General features: G+C 47.0%; 2 protein-coding genes across 2 annotated transcripts; both read right to left on the bottom strand.

The window, feature by feature from the left end:
- Positions 1-773: 773 nt before the first annotated feature.
- Positions 774-2,318, bottom strand: F4822DRAFT_383988 (uncharacterized protein). The gene is made up of 3 exons (XM_051456481.1): positions 1,755-2,318; positions 1,469-1,687; positions 774-1,403 (listed from the first exon to the last, which is right to left on the bottom strand). The coding sequence occupies exons 1-3, from the start codon at positions 2,025-2,027 to the stop codon at positions 975-977; spliced, it is 921 nt and encodes a 306-aa protein (XP_051318999.1). The 5' UTR covers positions 2,028-2,318; the 3' UTR covers positions 774-974.
- A 276-nt stretch (positions 2,319-2,594) lies between these two features.
- Positions 2,595-8,253, bottom strand: F4822DRAFT_4654 (uncharacterized protein). The gene is made up of 4 exons (XM_051463521.1): positions 7,556-8,253; positions 7,346-7,448; positions 4,693-7,284; positions 2,595-4,632 (listed from the first exon to the last, which is right to left on the bottom strand). The coding sequence occupies exons 1-4, from the start codon at positions 7,723-7,725 to the stop codon at positions 3,163-3,165; spliced, it is 4,335 nt and encodes a 1,444-aa protein (XP_051318998.1). The 5' UTR covers positions 7,726-8,253; the 3' UTR covers positions 2,595-3,162.
- Positions 8,254-12,415: the final 4,162 nt, after the last annotated feature.

The following is a 12,415-nucleotide window of genomic DNA, read 5'->3' as shown; positions in this document are numbered from 1 at the left end:
CTTGTACAAAGTTTCTGTACATCTAGGAGTTGTGTTGAGAATCTGGTTGATCCGAGTCCAACTCCAAGATCGGACTAGGTGGTCGTTCCGTGGGTTGGTTAATAGAGCGCTCCGTCAAGACGCCGAGGAAATCAGGGGCCAGCAAAGTGACGTTTGTGTAATTTTTTCGAGAACAGTCAAAGCATATCTCATCTAGAAGAGTTGTCACAGAATCCGCAACCCCATGGCAGGAACGGCGACGACGATGGTGATAGACGGATCCCGGACATTCGAAAGTAGTGCTCTCGCTGCAACCACAGCGGTAGACGAAGAGAACGGCCCAGCACATGGTTCAAGTTAATTTGTATTGTAGGTGATCGTGTGTGTATATTGGATGATGTTCTGGGTGATGTTTCTTAGGTCTTAGGGGATGATGGTTTATGTTTATGGTGAAGGTGAAGGTGGAAGGAATAGGAAGAAATATTAGCTAAAGAATGGGAGTGAGAGGAAATAGGTAAAGGACCTGTGTATCTAAATGAAATTGGTCATGTTGATAATAGTGACATGAGGGTCTCGACTGCCTTAAACGTGCTTGCAGTCAAAATAACCTCTAGTAGTTGATTCAGGCCGGTTTCAGATATGATGGAGGTTACTGAAGGCAAGCGCTGCTCATGATATGCATCAACCTGAAGGAAGGTACAGTCAGTATTGTCAAACATCCCCTTTCCTTCTTCCCTTCTTTCTATCCTCATCATAGTTCACATATTGGAAAGTGCGACTCATTCGATCACCATAGATAATGAATATTCATTAGTTCGTTTCTATGCATCCCTATGCATTCTTATACGTCTCTATGCAGTGTCAAGACTTCTAAAGCAAACACCATCAACTAGACTCAGTATTTTATAACTCAGTGAGTAACTTGTGACGCCCAACGCCGCCCATATGCTTTTCCTGTATAGATCATGAAGATCTCAGCGAAGATTACTCCGATATCAAGACTGAGATGTGCTCATCAGAACCCTAGCTGCGATACCACTTAGACCACTGTTAGCAAGCTCTTTGCCTGGCGAGCCTCGCATAGTCTCTGAAGACGGCATTGGCAATTCCGATATTTGGTATGCCTCATCAAAGCTGTTTTCCTGGCCGAAGAATGATTCCGTATACACTGGCTTCTGCGTCGCTGTTCTTGGTCTACTATGACGCTCCTCTTCATCCTGTTCCCTTTCTTCGGATTCTTCCCTCGTATACGTAATTCGCGGGAGAGGAGGTAGAGACGGCTGTTCCTCATACCATCCCGATCTACCACGGGTATTATTACCCGGCAGTGGCTTGACTTTGAGCTGGTCTAAGGGCACGTCTGTCTGCCCCGTCCGGACCTTGTAGCTCGCGAGACCTAACCTCAACCGTAGTGTCTCTGCTTTCTGCATCTACTATTAGCTACATTCACCTACACTATACTACTAGCAGTCTCCCAGGCTTGACTTACTCGCCTAGCTTCCTCGCGAGAAATAGCTCGTTGCCGGCCAGGCGCTGGTGCCTGGACTGGGGGAACTCGCGCGAGTACTTCCACGTCCGGCTCCGTTATTGTAGTATCCTGGGTTGCGTCGATGGCCGAATTATCGAAGAGGGAGGATTCTTCGTCGGGCGAGTCTGATCGCTGGCGGAGAATATCGTAACTACGAATCTCGTTTTCATGTGATGAATCCTGATAGCCTTTTTATTAGCCCATGTGCTCCATGTAAAGACGATATTATGAGATGTATGACACACACCTCAATCACAGGGTCATCTCCTACTGGCGTGGATTGGACATCTTCGTCAATTGAAACCCGTCGCTTCTTGAAAGGCTGTATTGATGGATGCTGGTCGTGGCTGGATTCCTGATTGAGAAGTCTCTTGGTAGCACTATGGTCACTTCGAATCGGTGAAGTTGATAGCACCTGTGGCTTGGGCTTGGACGTTTGAAGCTTTGAAGTAGTTGATGGGGTTCGCGAATTGGCATCCATTGGAGCCAAGGCGCGTCGTTTGGTTGGGGAACTGTTCATATTGCTGTCCTCGTCTTTGGGGATATACTAATATATTAATTCGGTTCCGCTTGGATAAGTGCGTCTCTACCTTGGAGATATGATAGGTATACGGATACGCGTAGTATAAGGTATAAGGACTCGATTTGTTCGTATATACCTAGATACCTAGGTACGTCGGGAGGTTATATATTTTCTGGTGAGAATAGGATTGAAGTTGGTATTTCAAATAAGTTATGAGAGAGCATGAACTAGCAATTTATTATTTTGGAAGTTGTTACGCATTATTTAACACAAATGAGGGACTAGTTGAGTTCGCGTGTCGCGCGCCTCTCTCTTTCCAAACTCGCGTCTCTTTTAATGGAAATTGATTTGGATATACATCGATATACGTCTTTTATGACATTTTTATGCATCGTGTAATATTTACTTATTTCCCTTTCCAGTTTGGTCTGCTTGTCTAATGTGGGGGTAAATGTAACACGGATCGTCCGGTAATCCTTGCTAGCTGCTCAGGTACCTGAATCAAAATCCACCTTATGTACAATACAGCCCTGGAGTGCTACTCATGTATGTACCCCACCATTTTTAAGCTTCTCTAAGTTGATTGCCTTCGTACCCCAGACTACATGAACTCAAAAAATAGGTACCTAGGTAATATGTAGTTCATAAATTTACTCAAGTATGAAAGCTCAAGATAAGAAGTGTGCAACAACATTGTCTTTGTAAAGGTATAATCAATACTATTTTCGCTGTCCACCTATCTTTTGTGGGTATCGTGATGCCATCCAGCTCTATATAGCTGCTTCCATAAAGACCTAGGCTGGGTCCCCGTCTCGAACCTACCCCATTGCCATGTCAAGATCAAAGAATTTTTCCGCTACCTCGTCCTACCCGGCCTCACCTCGTCGTAAATCCATAAATACCTTCCGATAGAAAGAAAAAAAAATTGATAGGATTCCGCAACGCCCTCCCCCTCGCCCGGGGAAGCCTCCGCCCGATCGATTGCATAGCATTTCTCATCCCGGCCGAGGATCCGTCCATCGCGAAAAAAAAAAAAAATTGAAGGGGGGGCAATTCCCCAACCTGCATTACATTCGTGAAATAGAAACACTCTATCCTCGATTAGGGCATCGTAAGGACATACGCAACGTTTCTACGTCGTATCCAATGAGTAGAGACTAGTATCTAGCTCAAACTTGCCATTGAAATCGTTGTCTATGTCATCCCACGAGAATGGTGCAAATGCGCCTGCACCCGTACCATTCAAATCCGTGTCAGGGAGGTCCAAGGCGGCCGACTCTGGGTCGAAAAACTGGCCACCTCCGAACGGGTGCCATACATCGAAGCCCATGTCCACCTTCAGGTTAAGCGAGACACCCTCCGAAACATCGCTATTGGGTTCCGAAGACGCGCTATCCTTACTAGACTCTGGCGTGTTGTTTGGTGATATTGCTCGGTACACGCTCATGTCAGATATCGCGCCATTTCCACCGCCCTCAAGGCCTCCCAAGTTCTGGAACAAATCTTGCGGATCTATAGTCATTGTTGCCCAAGCGGCGTCCGCTCCAACTGCTTGCGGCCTTTCATCCGCTGGTCTTCCAGCCCCCAAAGCACCGTCGGTTCCCTTAATCGTAGAGTCGGGCTTCGGTGTGCTCGCCTTTCCGGCGGCTACTTTGCTTAGGTCCGTAGGCTTAGCACCAACAGAGCTACTTTGCCGCTTCATCGAAGACGCCTCTCGAGACATCGGCGTTCCCTCAACTCTGCTCATAGGCGTCTGACCTTGCTTAGAGATGTCGCGAGTCATAGGAGGGGCTGGCGTATGAGACGGGCCAGGAGCGGCAGCTGGAGCAACTGGTGCCGGCTTGGAATTGCCGTCCGGTTCTAATCCGAGCGCCACAGCCAGACTCTCCGTCACATATTGCAACGGATTCTGACGAGGTTTAGTATGTTCTTCCTCGATGTGATTTCGCATAGCCTCCTCTGTAGAGAAGCCAATGGTATGCGCATCGCAGTTCGCCTCGGGACAGTGGAATTGCAACTTTGTTAGCTTGATTTCAGATGCCGGTCGTTTCACCATTTCGGGAGAAGCAGCTTTTTGGACTTGAGGGGACGAATTTGCGCTCGGACCACCCGATCCAGCACCAGGTTGTGCCCCAGTTCTGGCTTTCTTGCGAGCAGGAAGTTGGAGATTTGTCTGAGTGATAGCCGGTTCTCCGCCGTATGTTGGCCGGCCATCAGGGGACTGCGCACCAAACTGAAACGGAGGTTGTGAGGTAGTTGGTGCAGCAGGAGGCTGCCCACTCTTACTACCGGTCCTCTGGTGCATTTTGTTGAGGGCCTGCGTTTGTTTCTCGAGATTGACAGCGTTAAGCGGCGCTGGCCGACCAACCGGCGGTGCGGTTGTGTTCTCGCCGGTGGTTTGCTGGGTGCCCGACTCCGCCCCATTCTGTTGTTGTGTGATATTTCTTTTTAGAGAATGTTGTGGATATTGCGTGGCTACGTCCTTAGCCATGCTTTCCAACATCCCCCTCAAGGCCTCTAGATCCTTTGGTTGCAAAGAGAACGCCTTCTTTAGGGTCGTCATCCTCTCACCGTCCGCAAATTGTTTAACTAAACGAAGTCGCTAAAGATAAGAGTAGACCGTTAGTGATACTGAAAATATAATATTTCATATCAAACTTACCATTTTGAAAAACATCCTAGCTCGACTTTCATCTTTGGTGAGGGTATACCATCGGCCCAAAATTCTACTAATCTTTTGGACTTCGGAAACCATCGACCGGATTTTTTGCGCCATCTCCTGATACACTTCCGGCGCCATCGGAATCTCATTATAGTTCAAATTAGCCGTATTAGTATGTTCTTCTTGGCCAATGGTCTTGAGGCGCTGCATCTCTTCTGACATTGGAGGTCCACCAGCCTTTTTAACAGCTTCGAGATACTTGTTCCTCTGTTCGGATGTGAGGCTAGCGATCTGTTGTTGGCTCAGTTGAGGTAAATGGGTGACAGATCCAGGAGCTTGAGCTTGTTGAGAGGGGGGACGTTGGACCGGGGTGCTAGACGGGTTGGGCACCTCAACTACATCGTCGGTACTGGCACGTTTCAGATTATTTTTCTGGGGGGCGGCCGGAGCTGTAGTTTGTGGCTGGCGATTATTCGGAGCTTGTTTATTATTCCTCAGAGGAGCCGTAGAACCCGCCGCATTAGCGTCAGGTGCCATGTTTTGCTGGCGTGGTTGCTGCTGTTGTACGTTGGGCATGTTTGGAGGCGGTGCCGACGTGTTGAGGCTCGGATTAGCTGATTGGGACGTCTGGAGTGTCTGCATTTGGGCATTTGGCGCCTGTCCGGCTGCTCTCGCCCTCAAATGCTGATTCATCTTCATCTGCATCACAGCTTGTCTAATCTTATCATCCGGCAAATGCTTGAATTTGTCGTGATTCTTGAGATTCTGCATTTCCTGGGCAGTTACGGTAATACCCTGGAAAGGGCCCATGTTAGCTGCAGGTTGCGTAGGCATTTGCTGGTGTGTAGGTTGTGGTCCCTGGGGTGGCATATTGGGTTGCGGCCCTTGGTTTCCTCCAGCGGCGGCTCGTTGCTTCAAGAAATTTTGAAACTGGGCGGTCTGGAAGGCCTGGAGCTGAGCCAAGATCGGATTAGCAGGATTCCTTTGGGCAAGCAATTGCTTTACTTGTCCCCATTTCTTAAGTTCAGGCGGGACTCCTTGAGACAGTCTCAATTGTTCTAAAATTCTCGGTGCCACATCCATAGAATCCATAAATGCGTTCATGTCTGCGGGCATTTGCCGGCCCATATTTTGCATCCGCATCCTGTTCAGTTGTTGGAGATGCATTTGGTTCTGAGGGTTCATTGGCGCGTTGGGATTTGGCTGTTGGCCGGCGTTATTCCCCGGACCAAACGGGGCCATGGAGTTGCCTTGGGGTCCAAACTGGTTCGTCGGAGGCTGACCTCGTCCGGGTATTTGACCGGTTGCTCCGGCTGGTGTCTGTGATGTCCACTGCTTAATCATCTCACCCCTCTTGTCCGGGGGGAGAGCAAAAAATTGGCCGCGCTGCTCCGGGGGCAACCGACCAAGCATGGCGAGTACCCGCGGGTCAAGATTAGAATTCTGAAGCCTCTGGTTGCCCTGATTAAACCGAGGGTCCATTCCCTGCGCAAATGGGCCGTTGGGTTGACCCATTTGTGGTTGTCCTTCACCCTGGCCCATCCCCACGGGAGTGCGGCGAACGGGAGTATTAAGAGTATTCATACCTGGACTCTGGGACATGTGACCTGGGACATTTATTCCACCCGGTTGGCCCTGGATCTGTTTAGCTTGAGCTTGTGCCCTGATTTGCGCTTGAGATTGAGCTGCTCTCTGGTCCATCTTGAGTTGTTGAGCTTGCGGCAGAGTGAATTGCGGTTGAAGTTGGTTTGGGATCCCGGCTTGGTTAATGCCGGGGTTATTGCCGGGGTTGTGAATTTGTACTCCGCCCATGGGCTGAGGTGTAGCATTGCGACCAGGTCCACTGCTCGCCGGCACTACCATTTGCCCTGCTTCTTGAGCTAGTATTCCTGCCTTTTGTTGGTTCATAATATTCTCAAAAGGAAAATCGCCGTTGGGAACTCCATTCATTTGCTGCCCAGATTGGTTCATCTGTCGTTGTTGGGCTTGCATTTGCATCGCTGCGTGATTATTGCCCATGTTGGCACCAGCATGCCCCTTCATAGACTGCACAATTTGGTTCTGAAAAAAGAACAGAAGCGGGTCTATGTTGTCTTGTTGCATCTGCGCCATCTGCTGTGGGGACATTTTTTGTTGAAGCATCATACGAATGGTGTTCTTCTGCTGCTCTGGAGTCTGATTTAACCTAGTGACAGCCAATTGCGTGACTTTTGCTCTGTCTTGAGGCGACAGACCAGCCATATTGGCATTCATAGGCATCTGTGGACGCATCTGTCCACCATTCATTTGCATTGTCTGTTGATTCGGATTCATTGAAAGGCCACCCGGGCCTGCCATTCCCATGCCAGGTTGATGGGATTGTTGAGGTATGGGCGAGGGTTGCATTTGTTGTTGAAGATGCTGGAATCCATGTTGTGGCGGTTGACCCATGGCTCCCGGCATCATATTCCGGTTCATAATCATCTGGGCCTGAGCTTGTGCCTGTATTTGTGCAGTATGATTGTTCAAGCTGTTCTGAAGGCTTTGCTCATGTGCTTGTCGCCGCTTGAAGAGTTCTTGAACGCGACTGCTAATCTTTTGGTCATACACCGACTGAATAAATTATTAATTTAGGGCACTTCATATTAGAAAACGCGGGGAACATGGTGCTCACCTTATCTCCTGAATTTAGATATGCTTCACGTTCGAAAGACAGACCATGCGTGATAAGTTGATCTGACTGTACGGTAGGCATGGCAAGGAATGAATTAGAGATCCTAAGAAAGTGAGTCAGCAAATTCGTCACCGAAAGATCAGTGGTGGCAATGGATACATGGCCGCAGCAGTGGGAGAGGGGGAGGGGGTTTGAGCCAGGAGTACTCACAAGTTCATAGCGTTACTGACCCGAAGGTTCACCGACACCTGATCCTGCCAACCATTGGTCTGGGAGGCCTGTGCCATCATTTGCGTATAAACCATCTGTGACAGCTGCTGATGGGGCGGTCGGGGCCGTACGGGGCCGCCACCGCCCATTTGTGGCATATTGGCGGCCATGGCCGCGGGAGAGTGTAGCTTCGGTCAGAGCGTAAAGGTCCAGTTGATCCTGAGATCGATATATCCTCGCCGATAGAATGAGTTGAGCTTGTAGGAATTATCCAACAAGGATCGCGCGTTTCAGTAAGGCCTTGGATCCTTCTGTAGACACAGGCGTATTTAATGAAACAGTCTTCAATAGTCCCTTTGCGGTAAGGTAGAAATCCGTCCAATGATATAGGGTTCCTAGCGTGATCCAAGCAAGTCCATGCGGAACCAGACTAACACAGAGCTCGCAAGAAAGGATTTAGAAGATTGCACTACTGGTGATCAATTCCAAACAATCTGTCCGAGTAGCCTTCGGGTGATCAGATCCGCGGTGATTGTTTCGTAAGTATAAAGTGTAAATATAGTGAGATAAATCAGACCAGCCCCTATAGGAGATAGGGGAGATGGTTCGACCCGTCTCTTTAGCAACAAGACGTATTTATCGTCAAACCCGAACTTATCGCAACCAGTCACCTCATTTCCGTGAGATGATGTTAGAAAATTCGCACGTCCAATCCCGTACTAGTCGACTTGAGCGAGTAATATAGGCCTCGAGGGTAATATTAATTTTGCGCGGCCCAAGCATTCATCGGCAGCAAGACGAGTCCAGTCGATATTAATGATAGGCAAACGACGGTGGGAAGAAATAACGAATTCGCCGCGATGGTTCTCGAGTAGCGAGGATCGCGACAACTATAGTAGATCGCGCGCCGGGAGAATGATTCGGGAAGGCAAATGATGCCTTGCTCAGTCCAATATTATGATGTTGGGGAGGACGGGCGGCGAAATATAGATAGTTAAGGGCATCCGAGTGACGAAAGTGTACCAGAAGCTGTGGCTGAAACGAGGTGCGAGGAACAACTTCGAGAACGAATAGTATTAGTATAGGTGGATCACGGTCGAGATTAATAGCGTAAACGCAATATTGACGGGATTTGAGAATGGATGAGCCACTATGGAAATTGCGGCAAATATGTGACAAAAGTGATAAATCCCGAGCGATCCAGAAGGAGGAGAGGGGGAGGAGAGAAGAAGAAACGAGAAGGGTAGAAAATGAGGTTGTGGTGATGATGGTGGTAGAGAAGAAAGAAGGAAAAAGGGAATGGAGTAGTAGCCCTGGAGAGTAAGGTAGGTAGGTAGGTACCCAGCAAGCAAGCAGCCAGCAGCCAGCAGCCAGCCCAGCAAAAAGTAGTAGGGTCCCTGGCTGGGACACTCATCCAAGCAAGGTTGCCGCGTGCAAGTGGTTGAATGATCGATCACCCAATAGTGTGAATTCAAATATTGACAAAACTGGGCCTCCTGGGGATCTCCCACTGACTAACAGCCACTAAGATGCGTCTAAGTACCGTACGCTGGTAGGTACTTTCCCGCTACTGTCTGGTACTGTGCGGTATGGCGCACAATGATTGGTGCCGATCGGGGGGGCCCCAGTCCCTTCAATGTTCTTAGCGACACCTTTATACTCTGCAGTACGTGGGTACGTGGATGTACCTCCTTATACTACTGCGGGCGACAGCAAGCTCAGTCATCCAAAAAAGATACAAGATACAGAGATACAGGACAACCCGCATCGCACACGATTCAATCTTCTTCTTCGTTCGCACTGCGACATTCGAAGTAAGGTACCAAGCAGCCTGACGAGATTTTCGCTCACACCTGCTGCGCCCGAAACCAGTACCTCAGCGTATGTGCGGAAGTAGATGTGTGTAGTATATTGATACATATGATATAGCTGGAAGTGTGTTTTTTTCAATAGGCTAAGCACATTAAATGTATATATGTACGTATACGTAGGTAGGCAAGGAAGGAAAGAGATGGAGAGAGAAACAAGGTACGGAGAGAAAACACACAAAGTAGGGATGTTGGTAGGTAGGCGGAAGAAAAGGAACCTATAGACTTACTAAACGAGAGTACTGGTAAGTGGTGTCTCGCGTAGAATTCTTTAACGAGTAGAAACGACGAATAGAATAGCCAGCGGGAAGAAGTTTGAAGTTCACGGGAGAAAGCTTGGATATCCTCATTCGTCTTCCTTTGCTTCGTTTCTCTGGTCAAGTGTCAAACGTCAGATCCCTAAAGTCGGGAACAACGACCGTCGCAACGTCGCAAAGACTTGGTAAAGTAGGTAAGTAAGGAGGAAATGTAAAGAAATTCAGGACTTGCTAAGTTGCCTCGAATACATGTATGATGTATGTAAGGCAGGTTAGTAGGGTTATGTCGTGTAGTGAAGCGGTCACCGAAATAGAGATGAGAAACAGGAAGGGTGCCTATTTGGGGTTGGTTCTTGTTTCGGTCCTGGTCTTGGGTCCTGATGGTGCGCAAGAGAGAGAGAGAGCCCTAGAGGGAAGAAAAAATAAGAAGAGAGATGGATCCATGGGATCTACTTTGAAATTTGTGGGGTCTGGTACGGTGAGGAATGTACCTAATGAACCTTATTTTTTTATTATTATTTTTTTCTTCTCCCCGCGCACGTACCTTTCTTTTTTTTCTGCGCTTCTGCCTCTGCTTCTCTTCTACACTTTACGTTGTAGTACGAATACACGAACGGTCAGGACCTTGCTTCATTCAATGTAAGTGTTAAAGGTTTGAAGTTCCAGTCACTTGTCAAATTTAAAAAGCAAATGCATACATACATATACATATACGTAGGTAAAATCCAATAGGAACGCACATACATCATAACGAATATGTATCTACATATGTAGGTACAGACGTATATACTTAGGATGTATTTAAATCTACCTATACTTGTATAGCCATAGTATGCGGGTGTCAGCTGTAGGCAGTGCCAAAGAACCACTTAAAATTATAGGTTTTTCAAGTCATCTTCTAAGAAAAGGAAATAGAAATATTTTTACCCGCATTGTCGAGATAATAACTATAGACGCGAGTCCAGTAACAAGCTCAAACAAATCGAGAAATTCATCAATTTGACGAAATGAGGCGTGTTGGCTAAACAAGGGTAACAATACGTGTATACGTACATGTGTATACATGATATATGTACATATGTATCTGCAGACACAGATGTAGTGCTTAACTTAAAGGGAACGAGAGCCGTATTAGAGCAAAAGTTACCTATACTCTTAATCAATTTAGAAAGGAACAATCATAGCGTTTTTTTCTTTCCTTCTCGCCACCCCCCCCCCCCTCGTTTTATTCTAACTACTAACCGGAGAAAGTTGCTCAAAATATATCCCACTTCATTCAGATAAACCTAGTAGGCCATCTTATCTTACCCATGTCAGTAACAGACACACGTCAGCTGGCGTGTGCATCCGTATACACACGCGACATTCAACACCTAAGAGCAAAATAAAATATAATATATCTTCTTAAACAAGAGAAATAGGATATAACAACTATTTTGTTTTTTATTTTCTTATCAATAATAAGATGTTCCTTAAATCCCATGAGACCTTGAAATGTAAGATTGTTCCCGCGATTTCATTTTTACAAACTGTTGATTAGGCGCTTCTTATGAATTCGCCTACCTACATATATATAATCACTCATCTTTAAGAACGTTATGGACCGTAAATTGCCTCATCCTCCTACTTTTAAAAGAGATCGTTTGCATATCACTTGTTCGATACCCACTCGTACCGTGATACCATTTATACGTCCTATATATTCCATTGATAATAGAAGTAACAGCGCTATCTAGTAATGAGATCCATCAACAGACTCATTATATTCCTCATTATTATATTTTCATGTCAAGAATATTTCGACATTATATATCTCCTATACCTACTAGAAAGTCGATGATCCGAGGGGGCAAACGCTTCGTCGTTCTACTAAGCTGCTAAATATGCGAGGGTGGGTATGACAAATACACGTTATCCCCGTGATAATAATAAAATATCTGGCGGCGGCATGACCCTGTATCGTGTCACGCCAGCATCTTAGCCATTATCAGAAATAGTCTCCAACAAGTAGGGTGCCCTTTAGACCAACTCGTATATACTTTGTATGTCTATTTCTCTGTTTATAAGACCAACACCAACACCGACACCGACATCGACATCGACACCAACGTCCAACACAGCCAAGCCAAGCCAAGGCCTAAGATACATAACTACCCAAGCCTCATATGTTGGTATCCGCACGGTAGACAGCCTCATAGAGACACGCTATGCGTTCATGATAGGCCTATGCGTTTCGCGCTACCCAGATAGTCCGAGCACCTAACTCTCATACAATAGCAGATTCGCACACTAGGGCTCGATTGATCAATTAATTGAAGAGTACCTAAGGAAGTAACTGGCAGGCTACTCTTGTCCTTTCTCGAAGCCTTCTTTGAGGCTCGGTGACCTACCCATATACCAGACGGAGGTGGCCGAGCATCCTGCGGTGATGATTCATGGAATGGTTTAAACCATTAGAGTGTCGGTAAAAGAGTACACATGATACGAAAAACAAGTTGCCACGGGCACAATACATGTATAATAAGCACGGCGTAATTATAAGGGGTACGTACGTAATGAGTCGAGTCAGCCTCATAGTCGTTTCCTCAGCTGGATTGATTCAAGACTGATCATAAGGCTGCTCATCCCTGTGTCGGAGATTTTGCCTGGTGTTTTCCAACTACTACTTTATCACATGAACTTGCACGGGTCTATTCCAGCAAGTTGTCTAACAAGTTGTATCTATCTTGCTAGTG

Source organism: Hypoxylon trugodes (assembly GCF_022578975.1).
Source record: "Hypoxylon trugodes strain CBS 135444 unplaced genomic scaffold F4822scaffold_1, whole genome shotgun sequence".
NCBI classification, from domain to species: domain Eukaryota; kingdom Fungi; phylum Ascomycota; class Sordariomycetes; order Xylariales; family Hypoxylaceae; genus Hypoxylon; species Hypoxylon trugodes.
This window is presented reverse-complemented; position numbering and strand designations above follow the sequence as displayed.